The sequence below is a fragment of the Leptodactylus fuscus genome, chromosome 6 (genome assembly GCF_031893055.1).
Source record: "Leptodactylus fuscus isolate aLepFus1 chromosome 6, aLepFus1.hap2, whole genome shotgun sequence".
Classification (NCBI taxonomy): Eukaryota; Metazoa; Chordata; class Amphibia; order Anura; family Leptodactylidae; genus Leptodactylus; species Leptodactylus fuscus.
Genome location: NC_134270.1, coordinates 122,914,795 through 122,936,826, shown reverse-complemented (window position 1 = coordinate 122,936,826; position 22,032 = coordinate 122,914,795). Strand labels below are relative to the sequence as shown.

The 22,032-nt window shown below is 41.7% G+C and overlaps 2 protein-coding genes across 3 annotated transcripts in view; one reads left to right on the top strand and one right to left on the bottom strand.

The window, feature by feature from the left end:
- Positions 1–11,077: 11,077 nt before the first annotated feature.
- Positions 11,078–11,908, top strand: GAST (gastrin). Its single transcript, XM_075278683.1, has 2 exons — positions 11,078–11,290; positions 11,775–11,908. The coding sequence occupies exons 1-2, from the start codon at positions 11,080–11,082 to the stop codon at positions 11,879–11,881; spliced, it is 318 nt and encodes a 105-aa protein (XP_075134784.1). The 5' UTR covers positions 11,078–11,079; the 3' UTR covers positions 11,882–11,908.
- A 2,695-nt stretch (positions 11,909–14,603) lies between these two features.
- The window catches only part of HAP1 (huntingtin associated protein 1), a 45,585-nt gene continuing 38,156 nt past the window's right edge, over positions 14,604–22,032 (bottom strand). For both annotated transcript variants that reach the window (XM_075278269.1, XM_075278271.1), the window contains 8 exons: positions 21,940–22,014; positions 21,194–21,331; positions 20,758–20,822; positions 20,353–20,586; positions 19,984–20,273; positions 19,672–19,890; positions 18,196–18,298; positions 14,604–15,305 (listed from right to left, as the gene is read on the bottom strand). In XM_075278269.1, coding sequence (XP_075134370.1) covers positions 14,831–15,305; positions 18,196–18,298; positions 19,672–19,890; positions 19,984–20,273; positions 20,353–20,586; positions 20,758–20,822; positions 21,194–21,331; positions 21,940–22,014 — 1,599 coding nt within the window. In that variant the 3' untranslated portion in view covers positions 14,604–14,830. The remainder of the gene's footprint in view (positions 15,306–18,195; positions 18,299–19,671; positions 19,891–19,983; positions 20,274–20,352; positions 20,587–20,757; positions 20,823–21,193; positions 21,332–21,939; positions 22,015–22,032) is intronic.

The following is a 22,032-nucleotide window of genomic DNA, read 5'->3' as shown; positions in this document are numbered from 1 at the left end:
ACTGTTTAGAGGCTCCCTCCACCATGAATTTGCCCAAACTGAGCTGTTTAGAGGCTCCCTCCACCATGAATTGGTCCAAACTGGGGTTTTTAGAGGCTCCCTCCACCATGAATTGGTCCAAACTGGGGGTTTTTAGAGGCTCCCTCCACCATGAATTTGCCCAAACTGGGCTGTTTAGAGGCTCCCTCCATCATGAATTGGTCCAAACTGGGGTTTTTAGAGGCTCCCTCCACCATGAAATGGTCCAAACTGGGGTTTTTAGAGGCTCCCTCCACCATGAATTGGTCCAAACTGGGGTTTTTAGAGGCTCCCTCCACCATGAATTTGCCCAAACTGGGCTGTTTAGAGGCTCCCTCCACCATGAATTTGCCCAAACTGGGCTGTTTAGAGGCTCCCTCCACCATGAATTGGTCCAAACTGGGGTTTTTAGAGGCTCCCTCCACCATGAATTGGTCCAAACTGGGGGTTTTTAGAGGCTCCCTCCACCATGAATTTGCCCAAACTGGGCTGTTTAGAGGCTCCCTCCACCATGAATTTGCCCAAACTGGGGTTCTTAGAGGCTCCCTCCACCATGAATTTGCCCAAACTCTGCTGGTTAGAGGCTCAATCCACCCTGATTTTCAAAACAAATGTTGGTGCCAACCTCAACTTACTACAAGGGCCAAATTCACTGCTGGTGACAAGCTCTCCTCACTGCAAGTGCCAAATACACATGTTTCAAGGTGTTTTCCTACTGTCAGAGAGGTGGTATTGAGTGTGTAAAGTGTGTAGTTGTTAGGCTGTGATGTTGGGGTAATAGAGGGTCTTTGGTGTGTTAGATGCCCCCAGACATGCTTCCCCTGCTGTCCCAGTGTCATTCCAGAGGTGTTGGCATCATTTTCTGGGGTGTCATAGTGGACTTGGTGACCCTCCAGACACGGATTTGGGTTTCCCCCTTAACGAGTATCTGTTCCCCATAGACTATAATGGGGTTCGAAACCCGTTCGAACACACGAACATTGAGCGGCTGTTCGAATCGAATTTCAAACCTCGAACATTTTAGTGTTCGCTCATCTCTATTACTTACCTCTCCGCGATCCTGCCAGGCCTCCGTCCTACTTTTTCTGACGTCTCTGACGTCACATGAACCTGGCATGCTTCCCGGGTCATGTGACGTCCGACGTCATTAAAGAAGGACGTGAGCGCGGGCGACAGCATAGGAGACGGGGAACAGGTAAGCAACTGTGTTTTATTTTAATGTTCTTATTCCCCCGGGTCTCCGATTATTATACTCTGGGGTCTGAAAAGACCCCAGAGTATAATAATTGTTTATGGGTGTCCACAGAGGGACATAATACTGTGTGTTGGGGCCACTATTGGTGTTAATACTTTGTGCAGGGGCCACTATTGGGGTTAATACTGTGTGCAGGGGCCACTATTGGAGTTAATACTGTGTGCAGGGGCCACTATTGGGGTTAATACTGTGTGCAGGGGCCACTATTGGGGTTAATACTGTGTGCAGGGGCCACTATTGGGGTTAATACTGTGTGCAGGGGCCACTATTGAGTTAATACTGTGTGCAGGGGCCACTATTGGGGTTAATACTGTGTGCAGGGGCCACTATTGAGTTAATACTGTGTGCAGGGGCCACTATTGGGATTAATACGGTGTGCAGGGGCCACTATGGGGGATAATACTGTGTGCAGGGGCCAGTAAGGGACATAATACTGTGTGCAGGGGCCACTAAGGGACAATACTGTGTGCTGGGCTTACTAAGGGACATAATAGAGTGCGGAGGAGGGGATCGTTCGAGGTCTTCGGCGTCAGTTGGGATGGGGGGGGGGGGGCCATGTCAAAAGTTCGCCACGGGGCCCCGCCATTCCTAGTTACGCCACTGAATAACAGTAGATACTGATAATTACTCCCAGCAAACAGGAAAAGAGAAGTGTTATTATGCAATGTATGTGTAAGCTTCAAACATTATAAGCAGTACTTTGCAGTGTCTATATACACTTATTGCCCCAAAAATTAAAAATAACGCACCCAGATGCGTCGGATTGCGCCGATGTCTGCCGGCAGTAATGTTTCAGGCAGATATGTAAATGATTACAGATGTGGTCTTATTAGATACTAAGTTTTGCCGCAATATGGCATAACAGAAAAGATTTTAGAGGATACTTTTGGGTAGCATACCTCTTTGGTTACAGATTGTTGACTGCTAGACATCTACGATGCACTTGAAAACATTTTGTCCAGGTGACAGACTTTGAGATGGGGCTCATCATTGGACTGAGAGAAGCAGGATGGTTGTTTTGAAAAATTGGCTGCAGTTCTAACCTAGCTGTTAGGAGGTATTGAGAGCAGAGGTTACATGAGATCATGCGCACACAGTGAACGGGTTCCTGATAGCTCAAAGAGACCACCAACTGTTTGATTTGTGAAAAAAGCATGAACAGCTTTCACAGTTTTCTTTTTCGTCATCCAGGTGGCACCCTCATTGCACGCTCAGGTCTCAAGTCTTTTCCAAGTGTGTGAGAACTCCAGTCCTGCCATTACTGCTGAGTGACACAGTGCCCCAAATGCTGATGTGCTGATTTGGGAAATCATCGTATGTGACCCCCAGTAACCCTTAGCTGTGAAATAAGAAACACTAACAGCATAGTGACATGTGCAGGACATTCTGCAGCCACAAGTGTAACCTCTCATGGCAGGGCTTCCAACCGGCAAAATGTTCGCCCACACACAGTCTCTGCCACATTGCAACGCTTCCTTGGCCTGACCCACCACCAGACTTATCGCCAACTGATCATTTATGGAACTAGCTGGGATCCCAGCATTGGCAACCTATGAGGGCGCAAGGTCTATAGGGCTAGCTTACACATCTCTTGGCAATTGTACCACAGCATACCATATGGAATCTGTAGTCCTACATTCCCAACCATTTCTCATCTTGTATCCAAGCTACAGTTGGCCCAACATGGTACTAGACTATATTCTGCAGTTTTTTCCAATATACTTATCCTCTTGGCCTAACGTGGTAATCCCTTATCATATTTCATTATTTCACTAGCACATAGTCACTGAGTTGTAAGAAGGTGACAGGCAGAGTGCTGGAGTCCAGATACATCAGCCCCAGCTTTCTGACCTATGTGTGGTCCAGGGCGGATCTGGAGTAGGCCTCAGCCCAGGTGTAGATCCAGGACTCATTAATGGGCCAGAAAAGGCTGCAGATCCTGTATTCCAGTGCAGTTCCATGAGGTGAAAGGAGGTGTATGGTTCTGTCCTGTAACCCTGAGTCCAGTAAGAGACTATATTGTGCCTGTTTTGTTTGTGTAGCTGGAAGTAACTATGAACAATAATCACTAGAACTGTAACGTGCCTATATTTTCGTATATATCAGAACCTCCTACGCTCGTATACAAGACTTCTCCCGAGTTGTACCACTTCTCTGGAATGCTCTACCTCGGACAATCAGATTAACTCCCAATTTCTACAGTTTCAAACGCAAACTAAAGACGCATCTTTTCAGACAAACCTATCACAATGTCTAACGTAAACCCTTAACCCTCCTCTGTCCCCGCTCCCACATTTCCCCACATGATATGATGCCATCTCAGGCTAACTTTATAGGTCCAAGCTCCATCCACATGTTAAAGGACACGACTGTCGATGGCTCATAAAGTCTTATGTTTATGTAATGACAGTCACCTCTATTACAAAAGTGTCTGACCTCTGCATAAGCAATACCGCCCCTGCTAACTCTTGTGTCACCCCCTCTACCTCATAGATTGTAAGCTCTTGCGAGCAGGGCCCTCAGTCCCATTGTGTGAAATGACGTTCTTTGTAATGTCTCTTTCTGTCTGCATTTGAACCCTACAAATTGTACAGCGCTGCGGAATATGTTGGCGCTATATAAATAAAATGTATTATTATTATATACTATCGAATAGGAGAGTGACCCTATCCCTTCAGGACGTTTCCCCTTTTTTATTAATCAATAGTTTAAAAAACAAATTCCCCAACAAAACAAAAAAACACCACCCATAACCATTAAAAAAACAAAAAAAACACACCAATCACCCTCCAGTTCAGGGGATTAGAGCGATTCTAAAGAATGCATCAAAAAGACGCTAGTAGCTAAAACAAGCCAAAGGACACCGCCACTGCCAAAAAATCCCCTAATAAAAAACTCCTTTAGGGTGATTTATTATATTGTCCTTTGAGAGGTGAAATCAAACGTCTAGACGTCTCTTAGTTTGTTTCACATGTCTAGGCAAAAAAACGGGCTAAGAATGAACATTTGAGCTAATTTCCTATTAATGCCGGTGGGGAGCGGGAGGGTGGAATGAAAAACTGAAAAACTTCTACTCTATTTAAGCCTAGGAGCAGTTAGAGAACTTCAAAAACAAGGAAGGGCTAGCTAGCTCCTAGGTATATCTTCTGCCTCTGATGAGACATCCTCATATAAGCTTAGAGGTTGTTGAAAAGCGTTAGGTAGTTTCTTTTCACTCCCACCTGAGCGAGAGCTAGGTAGTTTAAAATGTTTTCAATTGAGCAATAGGAAATTAGCTCAAATGTTCATTTTTAGCTCGTTTTTTTGCCTAGACATAGGAAACAACCTAAGAGATGTCTAGACGTTTGATTTCACTGCTCAAAGATCAATATAATAAATCACCCTAAAGGAGTTTTTTATTAGGGGATTTTTTGGCAGTAGCGGTGTCCTTTCGGCTTGTCTTAGCTACTAGCGTCTTTTTGATGCATTCTTTAGAATCGCTCTAATCCCCTAAACTGGAGGGCGATTGGTGTGTCTTTTAATGGTTATGGGTGGTGTTTTTTTGTGTAGCTGGAAGTAAGCCACATGTTTAGTTAGGTTATAAGTTCTGTTTAGTTAGTTGCTCAGACGAGCAGGTGTTTATTTGCTTTTGCCTGAAGTTAAGGCTGTATTTTGTTTTGCTCATTTTGTGCCTGAAGTCAAGGTTTCTTTATTTTCCAGTTTTTTTTCTAAATAAACCAGTTTGCTGCATATTTTGTGTCCCTGTCTTGACTGTTTGGATCCTCACCACTGCTTCTACTGAGCTAACTTCCCCACAGTGTATATGCAGAAAGATAGAATTGATACTGTTTTGTGTCTATATGCAGGGCAAGGGCAGGTACCAAGAATTACACCCAGCATATATTATAAATCACACACACAACACATTTATACAAACATATATCTACACCATACTTGCTGCTGACATTAAGGAGAGATTATAGATTAGGAGAGATTATTATATTATTACAGAATAAGGGTGAATTCACACTACGTAAACGGCAGCTTATTCTGAACGTAAAACACGTTCAGAATCAGCAGCGTATAAAGCAGTTCCCATTCATTTCTATGGGAGCCGGCATGCAAGCGCTCCCCATAGAAATGAATGGGCTGCTTTTTTCACTACGAGCACTCCCATTGAAGTGAATGGGAAATGCCCGCGTGTACGGCTAGCTCTGCTCATTCCGAGCCGTACACGCGGGCACTTTCCATTCACTTCAATGGGAGTGCTCGTAGTGAAAAAAGCAGCCCATTCATTTCTATGGGGAGCGCTTGCATGCCGGCTCCCATAGAAATGAATGGGAACTGCTTTATACGCTGCTGATTCTGAACGTGTTTTACGTTCAGAATAAGCTGCTGTTTACGTAGTGTGAATTCACCCTAAGAGGATATACTGACCATTACACCCAGAACACAGGACAAGAGAAGTGGTACTGTGCGGTGTATGTGTATACAGGGCAGTTTAAGTGGTACTTTGCAGTATTATATATTACCATCTCTTTATGAAAATGGTTGGCACATCAGAAACCTCCAATAAATTCGCATCCCAATGCAGTGAATTCAAAACTGACCTCAACCCGCTTTATTCATCTGTTTCCACAACAAAACCTCATGTACATCACAGTACAAAATAAGCCCTGAGCCATCTTGCTATAAGTCATAGGCGTCTTATTCTACCACTTTCTGACTTGATGAAATTTATTAAAAAATTATTTGGCCTTTGATAAATCCTTGTTATTAAAATATATGAAGATCTGACTGGAAAATGGCAGCAAGAACTAGGCCTCAATTTACATAAACAGTAATTCATCGAAAGAAAAGGTGTCGAATGACCCAAATGTGATATCCCTGAAGTGGCAGCTGGGCAGGAACTGAAGCTAAAATTATCCATGCGGAGGAAGACCTACTAATACCGTAAGTTCTTTAAATTCAGAAAGACCTTCCGTAAAAGGAGAATAATTCCATAATCTGTAACAGTTCCGGCAAACACAGAAGCGACGATAGGTCTCTGTGACTGGAAAAGTGTCTTTTATTCAGGAAGAGACCTTTTTAAAATGCAATTCTTTACTTCCCGTCTCCGATGAGCCAGAGCTGATAGCATCCTGATGTATCTATCACACGGAGACACACCTAAGAGCCATAAACCCCTTGCATGCACGGCATTCTTAGTCCTATATTTGCAGATGTATGACAGCATGTTTAGAGAATTATAATACCAAGCTGGAAAATCGTTGAGGGTTTTGGGAGTTGAAATGGTTTAATGGTTCCCAAGAGGGTTAGATGAGTGGTGCTTGGATAGGGTCCCAACCCATCGTCCAAGTAATATTAGAGATTCATGCACTATGATAAGTTAACAAGTGATAGTTTCATTATCATTAATAGCGATCCATACAGAGTAAACGTTTTGGCTAAAAAGCCTTCTTCGGACTCTATGGATTCTGTATTGTCAAAGATGTATGTTGATGTGGTCCTCAGGTCCACGATGTAGGACTTGGTTGATCTCAGAATGTACAATGTAGAAATATTCTGTTCAAATAAGAAGAATCCACCATTGTGGAGTGTACGCCTTTGGGGTTTTGTGCAGTTATTTCCAGGAAAGGGAGTACGTCAGGGTCAAACTTATTCCTACTGATAGGATCTTTCCTTCTCTCATTTCTTGCAGTTGTGAGCGGTATCCACCACTAAGCGGTATCCACCGAAGCACTACCTCTCTTCTCAGATTCTCCATTAACTTCTGAAATGGTTACTCACTCAGAAAACAGTCTGAATGGAACCTACACCATTAGGCCCTATCTGATGCCATCTGGCCCCTTCCTAGACTCTACCGCCTCCCCTCCAGTAGCAGGGAACCCATCTAAGTAGGGTTTTACATAGAGAAGAACAGTGGTAGCCATTTGTTCCTACCCAGTTTTATATTTTAGCTTATTCCCAGAAAACTCCTTTAAAGATTAAGGCAGATGGTCACTACACAGATGGGCCCCTTTACGGGATTTGCTATTGGGCCCCATTACTTCTTACCATTCTAAGTGATCATCAGTTTACATCCATACAAGCAACTAGTCTAACAATATAAGCAAACATCCAGTATTTCAGATGGATACCGACCTTCTCATCAAGCTTCTGTGCCAGTTTGTAGACAGCGGTATATAAGATATATACAGCTCCTTATATTGAAAGCTAAATGGAGACTCCTCGATGGAATTCACTTCACAAACATCGAGCTTCAAGGCTCTCCATATTACTCATTATGGAAGTAATTGCAAATGTAGTGGACAAACACAATGAGATGAGAGCTGTTCATTAAGAATATATGTATTTTATATCCATAAACAAGGAGGTTTTAATCTTACTCAATAGAACAAATTCCTAATGTAAGTGCAATGTGCAGTAAGGAAAACCACTTGTGAGGAAGACGATAGACATGAAAGATATTTTGGCAGACAGTGACACAGCAATTTCAGAATATAAATGAGAGCTCATGGCATGTTAAGTGACCGAGCCTTCTGCCCGCTCTGAGCTTACCATCCTTATTAGTGGGCCTTCGCTTTGGGCAGACAACTTGAATTGACAATGGAGACATTATATATGGTAGATGACGGCGCAGCACTGGGATAAGGAAGCTTTCAAAACAACAAGATCCTACACTGTAAAAGAAACTCATTAAGATGTGTCTATATTCTTGGTTAAAGGAATAGTACAAGTTAGGAAACCATGGTTACTTTTTTTTTTTTTCAAAAACAGTACCATGACTGTCCATAAGATGCTCGTGGTATTATGGTTCAACCTCATCCACTTGAGTTGCCATATCAAACACAACCATAGTCAGATGTGGACCTGTTTCTCAAAGTTAACAGTTAGATATTTACAATATTGTACACCCCCCTTTAAGTAAACCAACTATATTGAACTTAAATAATCAAATTTTGTAGGGTAGATGATGAACTGTATATAAGTAGGATGACTATTACTTGAAGGATTTATGGCACATGCAGTAAATGTTTCTTTCTATAGAAGAAGGTTGTCGACATCAGCAGGCCATGATTTAAAGGTATCCAAGATAATAATAATAGGAACGCTAGAGAATTCCTGAAAACATGGCTAGTTCATGGTAAATGAGGACTACAGATGTGAAACACTGGTCTACATTACATAGCCATAACCTTATCATGCATAATAGAAACATAAGCTCTGGAACCAGGAGCCATTTTTATGCACAAGAGTTTCAAGACAAATTGAAAATGGCCAGACTACATTGGTAAGATTATTATATCTGTACATAAACTCACATTCTATAAAAGTCATTTTATACCACAATAAAAAAAAAAATGAAGTCCCTATGTAAGGAACAAAAACATTGAGGACTGGAAGATTATGTATCTCAGTTCTTTCTTAAATTTGTACCCATCAAGCTTACAATGCACACCTGCCACATGACTATCAAGGAGGTGACCAATGACAGATAGTAACCCCATAGAGAGTAGACTCTAATATGCATTGTGCACCCATGACCATCTTCAACTCACCTGTCGTCTTTCCATGGACCACTTTTGATAAGGACTAACCACTGCATCACAGGATCACTCCAAAACAGGTTATTTTGGAGATGCTTTGGCCTAGTTGTTCAACCATCTCAGTTGCTCATCTCAGCTTAGTCACAGTTGCTTAGATCCTGCGTCCAACTTATCAATTTCAAGAACGGATTGTTGACCTGGTGCCCATTATATCTCATTCCTTGTCAGGTGCCATTGTCATAGGAAATTCAATGTTTTTATGTCACCTGTTGTAATACTATGGCTCTAATGGGTGTATTTTACCTATGAAAATCTTACTAGCAACTTTATATGTAGTATCGGACTGAAGTCTCCACAATTGAAGGAATTCTGAAGGACAAGACACAATAAGAAGTGATTGGTTCTAAATGAGCCCATCTTATGCTAGAAATGTGTAGTACATTGGTAAGGGGCTTACCGTAAGGTCTTCCAGCACCATGTGGACCTGTCTAGCCATGCCTATATGTACATTACCTATGAACTGAGCTATCTATGAACTGGTTTGTGGGACTTATTGAAAAGTAAACCCTAAAACACCAGTCCTGGGCTACACAGCAGCTTATGATGAACATTTCATACAACATTAAGCACCAGGAAGAGTTAAAAGATAATAAAAATCTCCATATGACATAGAAAAAAAGAAGGCAAACATTTTCCAAAAATGTCTCCATTTCTGCTGTCTAAATGACTGGTAGAGGTATGATGTACCAATACATCATTCATTGTGTTGTGTGATCCTCTTGACAAATAGTTAATTGCCATGTATCTTAGGTCAGGGGGTGCGCTGACATCATGAGCACAAGTGGCATGGAGTAAGGGGGAGGGAGGCGACTATGGATACAGATGGGAGGCGACATCCTTAAGTGCCCTGAATAAAAAGGTGCTGAGATCCTGCAGAATCCCAGAGACATCTTCTGCACAACCATCCCGGCATCAGAGACATCATCCCCACAGGTGAGCAATAGGGGGACCAGGGAGAACTTTGGGAAAGGTACAGGGTTTGTTACTGTCTATAGTCACTCTTTATTATAATAATATGAAAAGCTTTCTAGTTTCTTTGTTTAGAAAAATTTTTCCTATAAGTACAGTTATCTGCTAAGAACTTTCTGTAAAGAGGAGCTCATAGCTTAGTACATACTTATATTATCTACAAAATAATGTTGAAGCATGTTTTTATTGTTATTGTATTGTTCCACTTGCTATTAAGTTTAGAAACAAATTGACAACTGGGAGTTACCATACGGTGCTGTGTCCCTACACTGTCTTATAGGGTGCGATCAGCACTGACAGTAGCAGACTATGTAGTGACGCCCCCCTCTGACAAGATGAATGGGTACAGGTTTAATAATAGAGGACTTGCACAGCTTGTATTGATGCCACATTGTCTGTTATAAAATACAAATATGGCTAAATTCCCTTAAGAATCCAAGAAGTAACAATCTGATAGTAGTAATAAATGAATAGAATAAGTAGAAATATATGTCATGTATGTAGACCTGCCAGTTACAGGGGTCCCAGACATTTTGTCAGTATGGTTATACATAGTTGCCCATGTGCCCTCTCAGGGTGCCTTAAGCACCTATATAAAGTGTGGAAAGTCTGACAGGGTGAGGCAAATGGCAAACTCTGCCATCCGCTATTATTATAGAGGCATTAATGGATTAATTCCTAGTTTCTACATCTTCAAGCACAAACTAAAGACACATTAGGCCTATTCCTAATGTAAACCCTTCCACAGTTAGAATCCCTAAAACAAACCCTCCTCTGATCAGACTCCCACATTACCCCATAGGATATGATGTCGTATCAGACTGTAACTTTATATGTCCAGGAACCATCCGCATGTTAAAGGACACGAATGGTGACGGCTCAGACAGTTTTATGTCTGTGTAATGACAGCAATCTCTATTGCAAAATTGTCTGACTGCTGTATAAGCAATGCTACCTCCGATGCCGCCCCTGCTACCTCTTGTGTTACCCCCTTTTACCTCATAGATTGTAAGCTCTTGTGAGCAGGGCCCTCAGTCCCATTGTGTGAAGTGACTATTTCTATGTAATGTATCTTTTTGTCTGTACTTGAACCCTACAAATTGTACAGTTCTGCGGAATATGTTGGTGCTAAATAAAAAAAATTATTATTATTAATGGATATTATATAAAAATGCAAACATCTTTATTAGCACTACATGGCAGTAGAAACTAAATGCTGAACTAAATCTCTGTTTTTGCTTTGCAGAGATGGACAGAAAGGTTTGTGTTAGTATTTTGTTAGCCATGCTGGCCACAGCTGCCCTCTGTAGGCCAATGACAGAACTGCAATCAGCAAAGTATGGACCACAGAAGAAGAGCTCCTTAACTTCTGATGTCAGCAGACGGGACCTCCTGGCATCTTTGTCCCATGAACAGAAACAGCTGATGATGTCACAACTTCTGCCTCAGCTACTTGCAGGTAACACTTGACAAAAAAGGCAAAAATATCATTAACTTACCCCGTCGTTAGAAAGGTGACGCTAGAGGACCATTGTAATACCTCTTTAACAGAGTATAGCCCATCCATAGCAGTATTTACAGAATACCAAGTCCCTATGGGCCTTATAATGAAATTACTTCTCTGCATGTTTAGTTGGTGGATATGGGGTGAGGGGGCGAGTTCCAATTGTAAGCCCTCGCGGGCAGGACCCTCTACCCCACTGTGCCAGTCGGTCATTGTTAGTATTATATCTACCTGTATATCCTGTGTATTGTATGTAACCCCCAAATTGTATGTAACCCCCAAATGTAAAGTACCATGGAATTAATGGTGCTATATAAATAAATAATAATAATAATTCTGTATTAAGATGTAGTGGGAACTAGTGAATCTTCCCTCCTGTATAAGGAATAGCTTTGGCTTTGTCCTTCTACTTTTTAACTTCAATGATTTTATATCTTAGAAATCTCCAACGCTGAAGGCCACCTCCACCCCATGCATGACCGGGACTACGCTGGCTGGATGGACTTTGGCCGCAGGAGTTCAGAAGACCAGATCTCCGATTCTTAAGGCCACAGTGCTGTGAACGCCCCAGTGAGGGGGGGAAGCTATATTATTATTAAAGTATTGGTCTGACAAGTCTGTTCTGGTTTTTGATAAGAATTGCACTATTGATGTATGGAGAGGCAAAAATATTAGAAATAAACAGACATTGGAATAATTGCTGTGTATATGTCCATTATTCAACCAGTCCTTACCACATATCCTTGACTAATAGGTCCCGTGTGTATGCTGTGTGTGTATAGGAACGCTCCCTTACTACTGGAGAATACCCCGAGACTCTTCACATTGGCGGCATGGCTTCCAAGAAGTATGATGGATTGGTTTTGTAATGACTTACAATCAATGCAAGGGTTGAATTGGCTTCAAGATTAGGGTAAAAAATGATTGGAATTTTTTTTTTTTAAGCTTCACTATGCTGAAACAACAACAAACAAAAAAAAAAAACTTGGGTAAATCTCTTATTTATAAAGTTATAAAATTCCATTAAAATGTGAAAATTGTTTGCTGGTATCTTGCTTATACACTGAAATATAGAGAATGTGTCGATACAACTCATTGGGGTACATTTATTATGTCTTCTATGGAAGCTTTCTGACTATATGGCATGAAAAGACAACATTTTTGTGCAAACAGAGTCTTTTCAACCAAAAAATGCCAATTTACTGATGGGCTAACCACTAGAATTTTTATAAAGTTATTAAAACCTGGAGTAAGTTTGGTATCGCTGTGATTGTACCGATCCAGAGAATAAATTACAATTTAATTTTTATTGCACAATGGAAACTATAAAAGAAAAAACTTGTGAAGAAATGTCAAAAAAAATTTTTTTTCCCAATTCTACTCCATTCTACTCCATTTTTTTCCAGCTTCTCAGTACATTTTAAGAAACATTAAAATGTACCATACAGAGGTGCAGTTTGTCTTAAAAAACAAGTCCTAATATGAATAAGTTAGTGGACAAATGAAAAAAGTTATGGTAGGAGTAAAAGATTTTAAACACAAAAATAAAAAATGGCTGGGTTTTGGTTCTGCTATAACATAGTAGCCCCCCCGTGGATTCACATCAGTATTCACAAATCAGGGTGCAGTATATAGTCTGTATACTGCACCCTATATACTGATCACTAGAATAGAGCTCCGTATATAGGGTGAAGAATATAGAGATCAGCATGCTATATATTGTGCGCTATATCCTGATCACTATATATCAATATAGAAATCAATATATAGGGTGCAGTATAAACAGTTATGTATATTGTGATCTCTGTATGCTGCACCCTATGTACTTATTATAATAGAGACTAGTATATAGTCTGTATACTGATCCCTCAGTATATAGGGAGCTATGGTGTGGCAGGGTACAGTAGGACACTATTAGAAATCTGGGCCAGTCCCACCGAATCCAGGCACTCCATGTTATACAGTGTGGGCTTGATAATGTGTCAGGACCATAAAAAGGCACAGGACTACATGGGGAACAAAGGGACTTGGATGGGAACTGTCGGAGCAAAAGTAAGTGTGGTCAGGAGGCGGAGCTTACAATATTTAAACTCGCTGTGTGCCGCAGATTTTGTCCCTCTCGCACTCCTTAGAAAGTTGTGAGCTATGCACCTATTAGTTGGCCGGCTTTGTGTAATTTTGGAATGGATTGACACTTTTGAAGTGCTAAATTGGCGGAGACCAAGGCTAAGGCCCCATATTGCAGAAACGCAGTGGAAAAAAAAGCTTTGTTTTACAGTACTAGCAAAGTGAATGTGGTTTTTGGCTGCAGATTTTTTTTCGCTTTTTATGAGCCATTGTATATACTAGGTGTCCATTTTCAGAAAAATATGGGTATGGGTGGTAGTATGACGGATGTTTTTATATTGTACAAATAGAATCTTAATGGTCTGACAAAATATGAAAATCATCGAGGCTACTAGAGGAGCAAAAACCGCTGTCAGCAAAAGGGTTAAGGAGCTAGGAGGGGCACGGGTCGTGTTCCTTTGGCTTCCAAGTTAATGCACTTTATAGCAACCAGTTTTATTATTTACCACTTTTTTTATTTACATCTTCAATTTATTAAAGTCACATAGAATCAGTGCAGAAGAATATTTCATTAACATAACATTGAGGTCTCGGCCTATACAGCAGCACAGTATTGGCACTGACCTTGTGTACAGTATGACAACCATTTATCACGAGTCTTCAAACATTTGTAGGAATAGGCTGTGCTGATCAAATGAATCCCACCCGAGCTCCAATGACAGTCTTCAAGCATGTGCAGTACTTACACTCACTGGTAGATGGAGGTAGAGAGCAAAGGGGTTCTTGATACCATTTGTCACTGGTAAGAATTACTTTTCTGCATTTATATAAAAAATAGAACTTTTGTCCTGTGGAACCAGGATATAGCAATACATGAAAAAACACAGATTTGGACCGGGTTACTTGTACCTTTAAAAGTAAGATGTCCAGATGTGCAATGTGTTTACATTAAAAAGACCTCAGCCAAGCCGATTTCATTTCCCATATACCTTCTGTGGTAATAAAATGAGACATTAGGAACATTAAAAATTGAATTTGTACCATTGATGGTACTACTAGGATGTTCTGCAGAAGGAAACAAGATGGCCAATAGGCCATTATTATATGTACTAAATCTATAGCTGCAAACTGAGTATTGCAATTTCTATAGTATCGCATTACTATGAGGACAGCTACATGTCCTCCTTATGTTCTTGTGACAGATACAAGATGTCTCTCTTGTAATACCTATGGAGGAAGATATGAAGGTAGACTGCATAGCTATCAAGTGTCCATCCCTAAAGTTTGGCTTCTACCACTTTCTAGCAGAACATGCAAACTAAAAAGGTATCAAGAAGGTTGTGTGGTCTCCTCATGCAAGAATATAGTGTCCCCATTAGTCAGATCAATGCAAAGTGATGTCTTAAGCATCTGGCTGCCTTTCTGGAATTAGCTTGAAGGCTTCTTGGCTTCTGTTGTCTTTTGAAAAGAAGCAATACCCCTCTCCACAACCTGGTTCAAGCCAAGTCTCTGTAACTGTTCCACCAGGTTTAGGCTAAAGATGTTTTTCTGGTTAGCACCAGCATCTGGTGTCTCATTCACTGAAGCACCATCCATGAGGGATCTTCCAAAGCCTAGACCTCTTAATGTCCTACCCCAACCCAACTGAAAGATAGGTGGGTATGTAATGGGTGCAGATGGCTTAACTTCCGTCTCAGTTGAGGTTTTGCTGCTCGGATCTACAGTGGCAGAAATACCATGTTCTTTTAGAAGGGTAACTAATCCCAAGGGAGTGTTGCATCCAGAATTGGGTTGGTCATTTCTTGGTAGTACAGAGGTCACTACTGGTATCTCTTTGTGAGGCTCAAGGTTGAAGGAACTCAAGCTCTCAAAGCTTCCACACGAGGAAAGTACTGTACGAAGACTGAAGGAAGACAAAAGGAAACCGGGATAAGAAACATAAGAGGTCTACAACATAGGTCATAATCCACCTGAGGCCTACATGGTGCCAACCAGGGTACCAGCATTGACTTTGTATCCTCTGGCACTTGAAATTGAAACTCTAATGCAGCTCCATAAAAATGCTATAGATCTTGGCCCCTGAAATTAATGAAAATGTGAGCATACTGATAGTAAGTTACCTTGGTGAATAATTGTGAGACAACCAACTATGACACAACATAACACCGTCATAAGCAACTTGTGTTAGATTTACTGGTCTTCACATGTCCTAATAAAATGTAGAAGATGGAATTTGTGGGCATCGGTGGCAAGGAACAATGGAATTGCTCGCTGAAGTTACATTATCATTTTAGCAGTACTCACACCTTTCAAGTGCAACCCCAAATACTACCACATCCCCCGATAAAACTTTGTCCTGAAGTGTAAGTGATCCCAGACCAGTGAATCAACACAAGGCTTTCCTGTTCCTCCAAGAGTAGATGAAGAAGTTAAAGAGGTTAGGTTAGCGCATGCAAGAAACCCAGGAAATAGTTAAGGGTTAAATAGAAAAAGCTTTTTTTGCCACTTCTCAGGATTGAAGGAACGTTCCAGACAAAACGGATACACAGTGTTATACCTACAGGGGCGGAGTATGACACAGGGACTTAAAGAATCCGGAGATACACTCCTAAGACCCAGCACTAGGCATAAAATAATGTAATTGCTTTGCTTGAAGTATTCCTTTAAGGCACAACTTGTCACATTGAAAATGCAGTCTATTCTGCAGGCGGCATGTTATAGAGCAGCAGGAGCTGAGAGGATTGATATATAGTTTAGGAGGATATATAGTTTTGATTGATATCTCTGCTCTTTCTATACATATAAAAAATTGAGAGTCTTCAGTAGTTGATACCTTTTTAATGGCTAACTAAAATGATGACAGATTGCAAGCTTTCGAGGCTCTAGACTTCTTCTTCAGGCATAGGAAGAGGTCTAGAGCCTCGAAAGCTTGCAATCAGTCATCATTTTAGTTAGCCATTAAAAAAGGTATCAACTACTGAAGACTCCATTTTTTAGATTTCATATCCACTGGCTAACATGGTACAAAGATATTTTTCCTTTCTATACATAGAAGTCCAATGGGCAGTCCTACTGTATGACTGACAGCCTTCCATGTATGACTGCGTACAGAGATAGCGCTCAGTCACTAAGTAGAATCGTCCACTGGATTCTCAGTAAAGAAAGAGCAGAGCTTTCAGACATTTCAATGAATACATGACAAGTTACACTGAATCTGTCCCATAAACCTATATATATCAGTCTGCTCAGCTCCGTCTGCTCTATAACATGATGCTTACAGATTAGACTGTACTTTAATGATGATCAGTTCCCATAGACTTTACAGACCGGTGACTTGTGAAAGAGCTTTTCTTCGTACAACCAAGAAACAAAAAACAACCCCCCCCCCCAATTAGGTTCACTTGGATATCTATCTCTTTTGGGGAAGCTGATAACCCAGTATATAAATCTATAAGCCTCTGTTTTACGCCTTGTAAATCTGCACCCCTGGAGCAGAGAAAAGGGTCAAAGCTTGTGAGTCATGTCTGGACAGTCTGTGGCAATAACTGAACCCTGAGAAGGAGTTAAACAATTTGCAGTAACCATGCTCAGGACAACTCAGTGACCAAAAATGTCCCCAGCTAGTGTAGTAAGAAGATGGTTTCTTTGGCTGGCCCACATTTATATACATAGAATGCAAGCTAATCCAATAGCTATGGCAAACACCAGTTAATCTATGATGCATGAATGGTGCACTACGACTATGGGAAGAATATGGAAATCTGTCTTCCATGATGTAATTGTGAAGTCAGTTGCTGCCTCAGTTTTGCAAACAAATAGAGGGTGCTCACTGGAATGTGCAAGCCTGTCTTCCCTGATGTAGTTAGGAAGACAGGATTTCAGTGAAACAATGGTGCACTACGCTAATACTAAACTAGTTGTTATAAGCAAAGTGTCCACTAGATGGGGTCATTTCACAACTTCTGCTAATGTAAATCATGGTCTTCGATAACGTACTGGTCTGGACAAGAACCAAAATACTATCCCAGTTCTGCCTGGTCACTGAGTCCCCCTTAAGAAAGCTAAAGGTCACTGCCAACTGAGCTACCTGATGCCTTGCAGTGATGTCTGACCCTGTACTCAGACGCCTCTCAGAAAGTCAAGCAATGGAAAAGGCGCTTCCACCAGGACTTGAAGTGCCTAAAACCGTGAGGATGGAAAATGGACATGTAAGGAACAGGGAGGAAACAGTAAGCGAGATGGCAATGTGGCACCCATTCACCAGCAACTGCAAAGGAACAAGTTAATCATGCGAACAACATTGAGATTTATACCAGAAAGTCATGACACTTATACAATTTAGTAGCCATTTTGTGGCTACTGCACAGGGGGAAGGGCTGGGAACTGAACAATTTACAAACTGGCACAAACCTACAAAGAGAAGGTTGAAAAGAATGACTTGGATGACATGTTCTCATCACAGTGTCACCGCTATGGAACACCGTGTCACAAAAACTATACAATAGCCCGGTATAGGAGAAGTTCAAAGCTATATATAGAAGAACATTTCTATATTACATATTATACATACACCATTTTAACAAAATGTTATTTATTATATTTATTTATATAGTGCCAACATATTATGCAGCACTATATAGCAATGTTGAGGACTCAGAATTGTCAATACTAATGTCTATGTAAAGTCACACAGTATAGACGCTTATAGTACGGTGAGAAGAGACACGGAAGGTGAAGTGATGTGAGACAAAGTGAACAGACGGACAGACAAGTGGAAACCAGGAAAAACCCACCTGGATGTGACCTGTGTAATGTCCTGCAGAGGGTGCGACATGCGACAGGTAGTTATGGTGTACGTAGACGGAGTCTGGGGAAGGTTGTTAACAGAGCGGAACACTGAAACATACAAGTGATCTATGTATTACAGACTAAGACATATATGATGGGAGTCACACAACGATTATTTTAATAGACACAACCAGAGAGTGAAGAAGGTGGCCGCTGAACCTGGCTATGGATCTGAATGCATTATACACTGTAGGTTTCTGCCATTAGGCATGTAAGAATATCTCCTCTACCATCTGACAGAGGGAAGCATAGAACAGCACTCCTCCTTGATCAATAACCCTTGGAAAGAATATGCAAATCTGACTTCCATGATGTAATTAGGAAGTCAGTGCCTCAGTCATGCAACCCAATATAGGGCACTCCCTTTAACATCATGCCGGCCTTCTCAGAGGACTTTGTTTGCAATGAAGTTGGGATTATACCAGGTAGTCTCTCAGCCAAGGACAGCTGTTTCGATGTTATTGCATCTCGTCAGCTTGGCGCAGAGAGGACTGATCTGGCAGAGGTGAGAGGCTTCTAGACAGGGTTGGGGGGATATCATCACTCCATAGGGTAAGACCACCATTTAGGTGTGTGGAGTCTTATTAAGCCATGAGTGCTCCACTGTGCAAAGTGCACTCATGGCTTAATAAGACTCCACACACCTAAATGGTGGTCTCTCCCTATGGAGTGACGATATCCCCCCATCCCTGTCTAGAAGCCTCTCACCTCTGCCAGATCAGTCCTGTCTGCGCCAAGCTGACGAGATGTAATAACATCGAAACAGCTGTCCTTGGCTGAGAGACTACCTGGTATAATCCCAAAATCATTGCAAACAAAGGCCTCTGAGAGGGTCGGTATGATGTTAAAGGGAGCGCCCTATATTGGGTTGCATGACTGAGGCTCTGTCTTCCTAATTACATCATGGAAGATAGACTTGCACATCCTCAGTGAGCGCCCTCTATTGGTGTGCATGACTGAGGCACTGACTTCCTAATTACATCATGGAAGTCAGATTTGCATATTCTTCCCATGTTCCTTTGCACAGTGGAGCGCTCATGGCTTAATAAGACTCCACACACCTAAATGGTGGTCTCTCCCTATGGAGTGATGATATCCCCCCAACAATAACCATTGGGAAGCCATACGCAGCCTGTATGGGCCAATGTCTAAATGCAGTGGGGCCATATACACTAGTAGTCCCAAGCAATGGCGGTATAAGCTATGCCATATATCATGATCTGTGGGCGTTTATCTGATCAGGGGGCATTTGACTGCTAGGATCCCACCAATGATGAAAATGGAGGCCATACAATCTCACAGAAGAGGAAGCAAGAAGCTCAGAGAGTCTACTGCATGCGAACAGCACTCTCTATTACCTCTCAGAATTTTTGTTGATTCCATATCTCTTGGAGACTTCCATAGTTCAGAAAAATACTCACTGTTTTTACTTTGTTTGTTTTTGGTTGGAGTGGATGTAGAAATGGCTTCAAAAGATATAGGCTCTAGGTCATCCTCTTCAAAGTCGTTGAGGTTATAGACATCTTCAGTGTCAATGTCCAGTTCCTGGAAGTCTTTGGTCAACACACCTGGTCTAGGATCCAAAATGCCACCTAAGTTAGGCTTAGCCAACTGTTGCCAGTGCATGAGAGTTGCGGAGCCTACAAATAATACAGTACACATCATACAGAACAGTAGTAAAGCATTATCTTTTAAGAGACACGGTCATGATCTCAAGTCTTGAGTCTTCTTACCTTCTATAGGCTTAACTATCTGTAACTTCTCAGGCAGGTAGGATCTTGAACCAAAAGATATACTTGAGCTGCCGCTGACCTCAGAGATGCCAGAGTAATTGGTGCCAGTAGATAGGATGCTTTCATTGGGAGTGAGGAACCCACTGGATGTCTCATCATGCCGTTGTAACTTGTGTTCCCTCTGTTCAAAGAGACTGTCAGAGTCCTGCTGAGTGCTCAGTCTTTGAAGAGCTGTTGCCAAATCATGGCCCCCAGGTGTACCAGGGGTCCCCAACTTCTTCTCTCCAACACTGTAAATAGAAGTACATAAGAGATTAGTAATACACCAAGTCACTCGATTTCTTAGGGATTTGTGGAACTCTAACTTACACAGAAGATTCACTGTCTTCCACAGGTTGTAGAGTCGCCTCCTCTTCTGTCACCATGCTGGCACACTCTGACTCACAGAAGCTCATTGGTGGAGTGCCAACACGACTCGGTGCTGCTGATGGTCTCTGAGAGGGAGCCCGAGAGCCTGGTACAGTCTGAGGGGACTGGCAGCGAGATCTGGTTCTCACCACTAGGTTTGCAGCTTTGACAGTCTCAAACACTCTCTTGTAGCTCCTGCATGAAGGGATTAGAGGACACTGATCATTTTTCTTGATAAATTTTCAAAGAACTAGTAATATGAAGTTACAAGTGTTTTTTACAGAGTAAAACTATCATATATTTGTAGTCATAAGATGGCTAGTGATTTTAGTGTGGGGTATATTACAGCACAAGTTAGGAACATACTTGAGTTCTGAGGAAGCATCAATGCCTTTTCTCATTGTTCCTTCAATCTCCGCCGCTAAGGAATCCTGTAAACATAAAACATATAATAATATACCAAAATCATAAGGGCTAGTTCACACGGGGCAAGAGGGGGCAGATTTTGGCACAGAATCCACATCATAATCTGCCCCCTCACAATGGTGCTCTATGTTGCTGCTAGTGGAAAAAAGAAACAAGCTGCCCTTCCTTCAGGTGGATTCCGCGGCTGAATCAGCTGCGTTGTCCACCCTGCGACAGCAACCTCCGGACTAAGGCCATTCATTTGGGCCTAATCCGGAGCGGACAGCCGCGACGGAATATGCACATGCGTATTTGCGTGTGAATTTAGTTATCGAACAAGAGGAGCGGCAATGGCCAGGGTATTAGCTCACTTCTATAAACAGGGTTAACTGCTTACCAAGGGGAAGATGTTCAAGGTGCTGTATCTGCTGATGGTGCTGTTGGGCAGACTTCGGTTTCGCTGGTTCTTTAACTCCTCCTGGGCTTCATGTAACATGTCCTGGCATTCTTTGTGTTTCTCCTGCAGATCTTGAAGCTAAAAGAGAAGAATTCAGAAATCAGAAATGTACTATCCCATGATTAAGGAGGATCTGGCAACAATTTTGGAGCATTTTTTTTCTTCGAGCAGAAGCACAGAGCATCGTTCTATTTTTCATCCTGGAAATGTGTGAATAAATTGACAACTGGAGTTTCCATTCCAAGCCAAAAAAGGTGCATTCCTGAAATTTCATTGAGTGTCGGGACACATTGGAAAAGATTTATTAAGACTAGTATTTCATACCCAGGTTATAATAAAGGCCCCAACTGGTGTAGATTTCTATTGTAACTCCGCCAGACAGCTACATGAATTATAATGAATAATGTGGGCCCAGGCTTTTCCTTGCTTGCTCTGTTCCGCCCACATTTGTACAATGTGGCGAGAAGAGCACGTTTGATGCAACAAGTGTGCTCCGCAATATTATCAAGGATATTTATATAGTTTTCTGGCATAATGGGGAAATTTACCAAACCCTCTGTTTTATTTGATGTTCACCCAATCTCTATGATGTTCTCTGCCCCCTCAGCACTTGCACAAGGCATAACACAGCATGTGTTATATTTCTTTAAACAGTCAACCTGATTTCATGTATTTTGCTTTATTACCTCTGTTTTCAGCAGGCGTTCCCGTTCCTTCACAGCGGCCAGATGCTGTTGCAATTCTTCATTCTCTGTAGAGGTCTAAAAGGGCGAGAAGAA

Coding starts and splice junctions, on each gene's coding strand:
- GAST (XM_075278683.1), top strand. CDS start 11,080: ATGGACAGAAAGGTTTGTGTTAGTATTTTGTTAGCCATGCTGGCCACA. Junction 11,291..11,774: donor TCTGCCTCAGCTACTTGCAG/GTAACACTTGAC, acceptor TTTATATCTTAG/AAATCTCCAACGCTGAAGGC.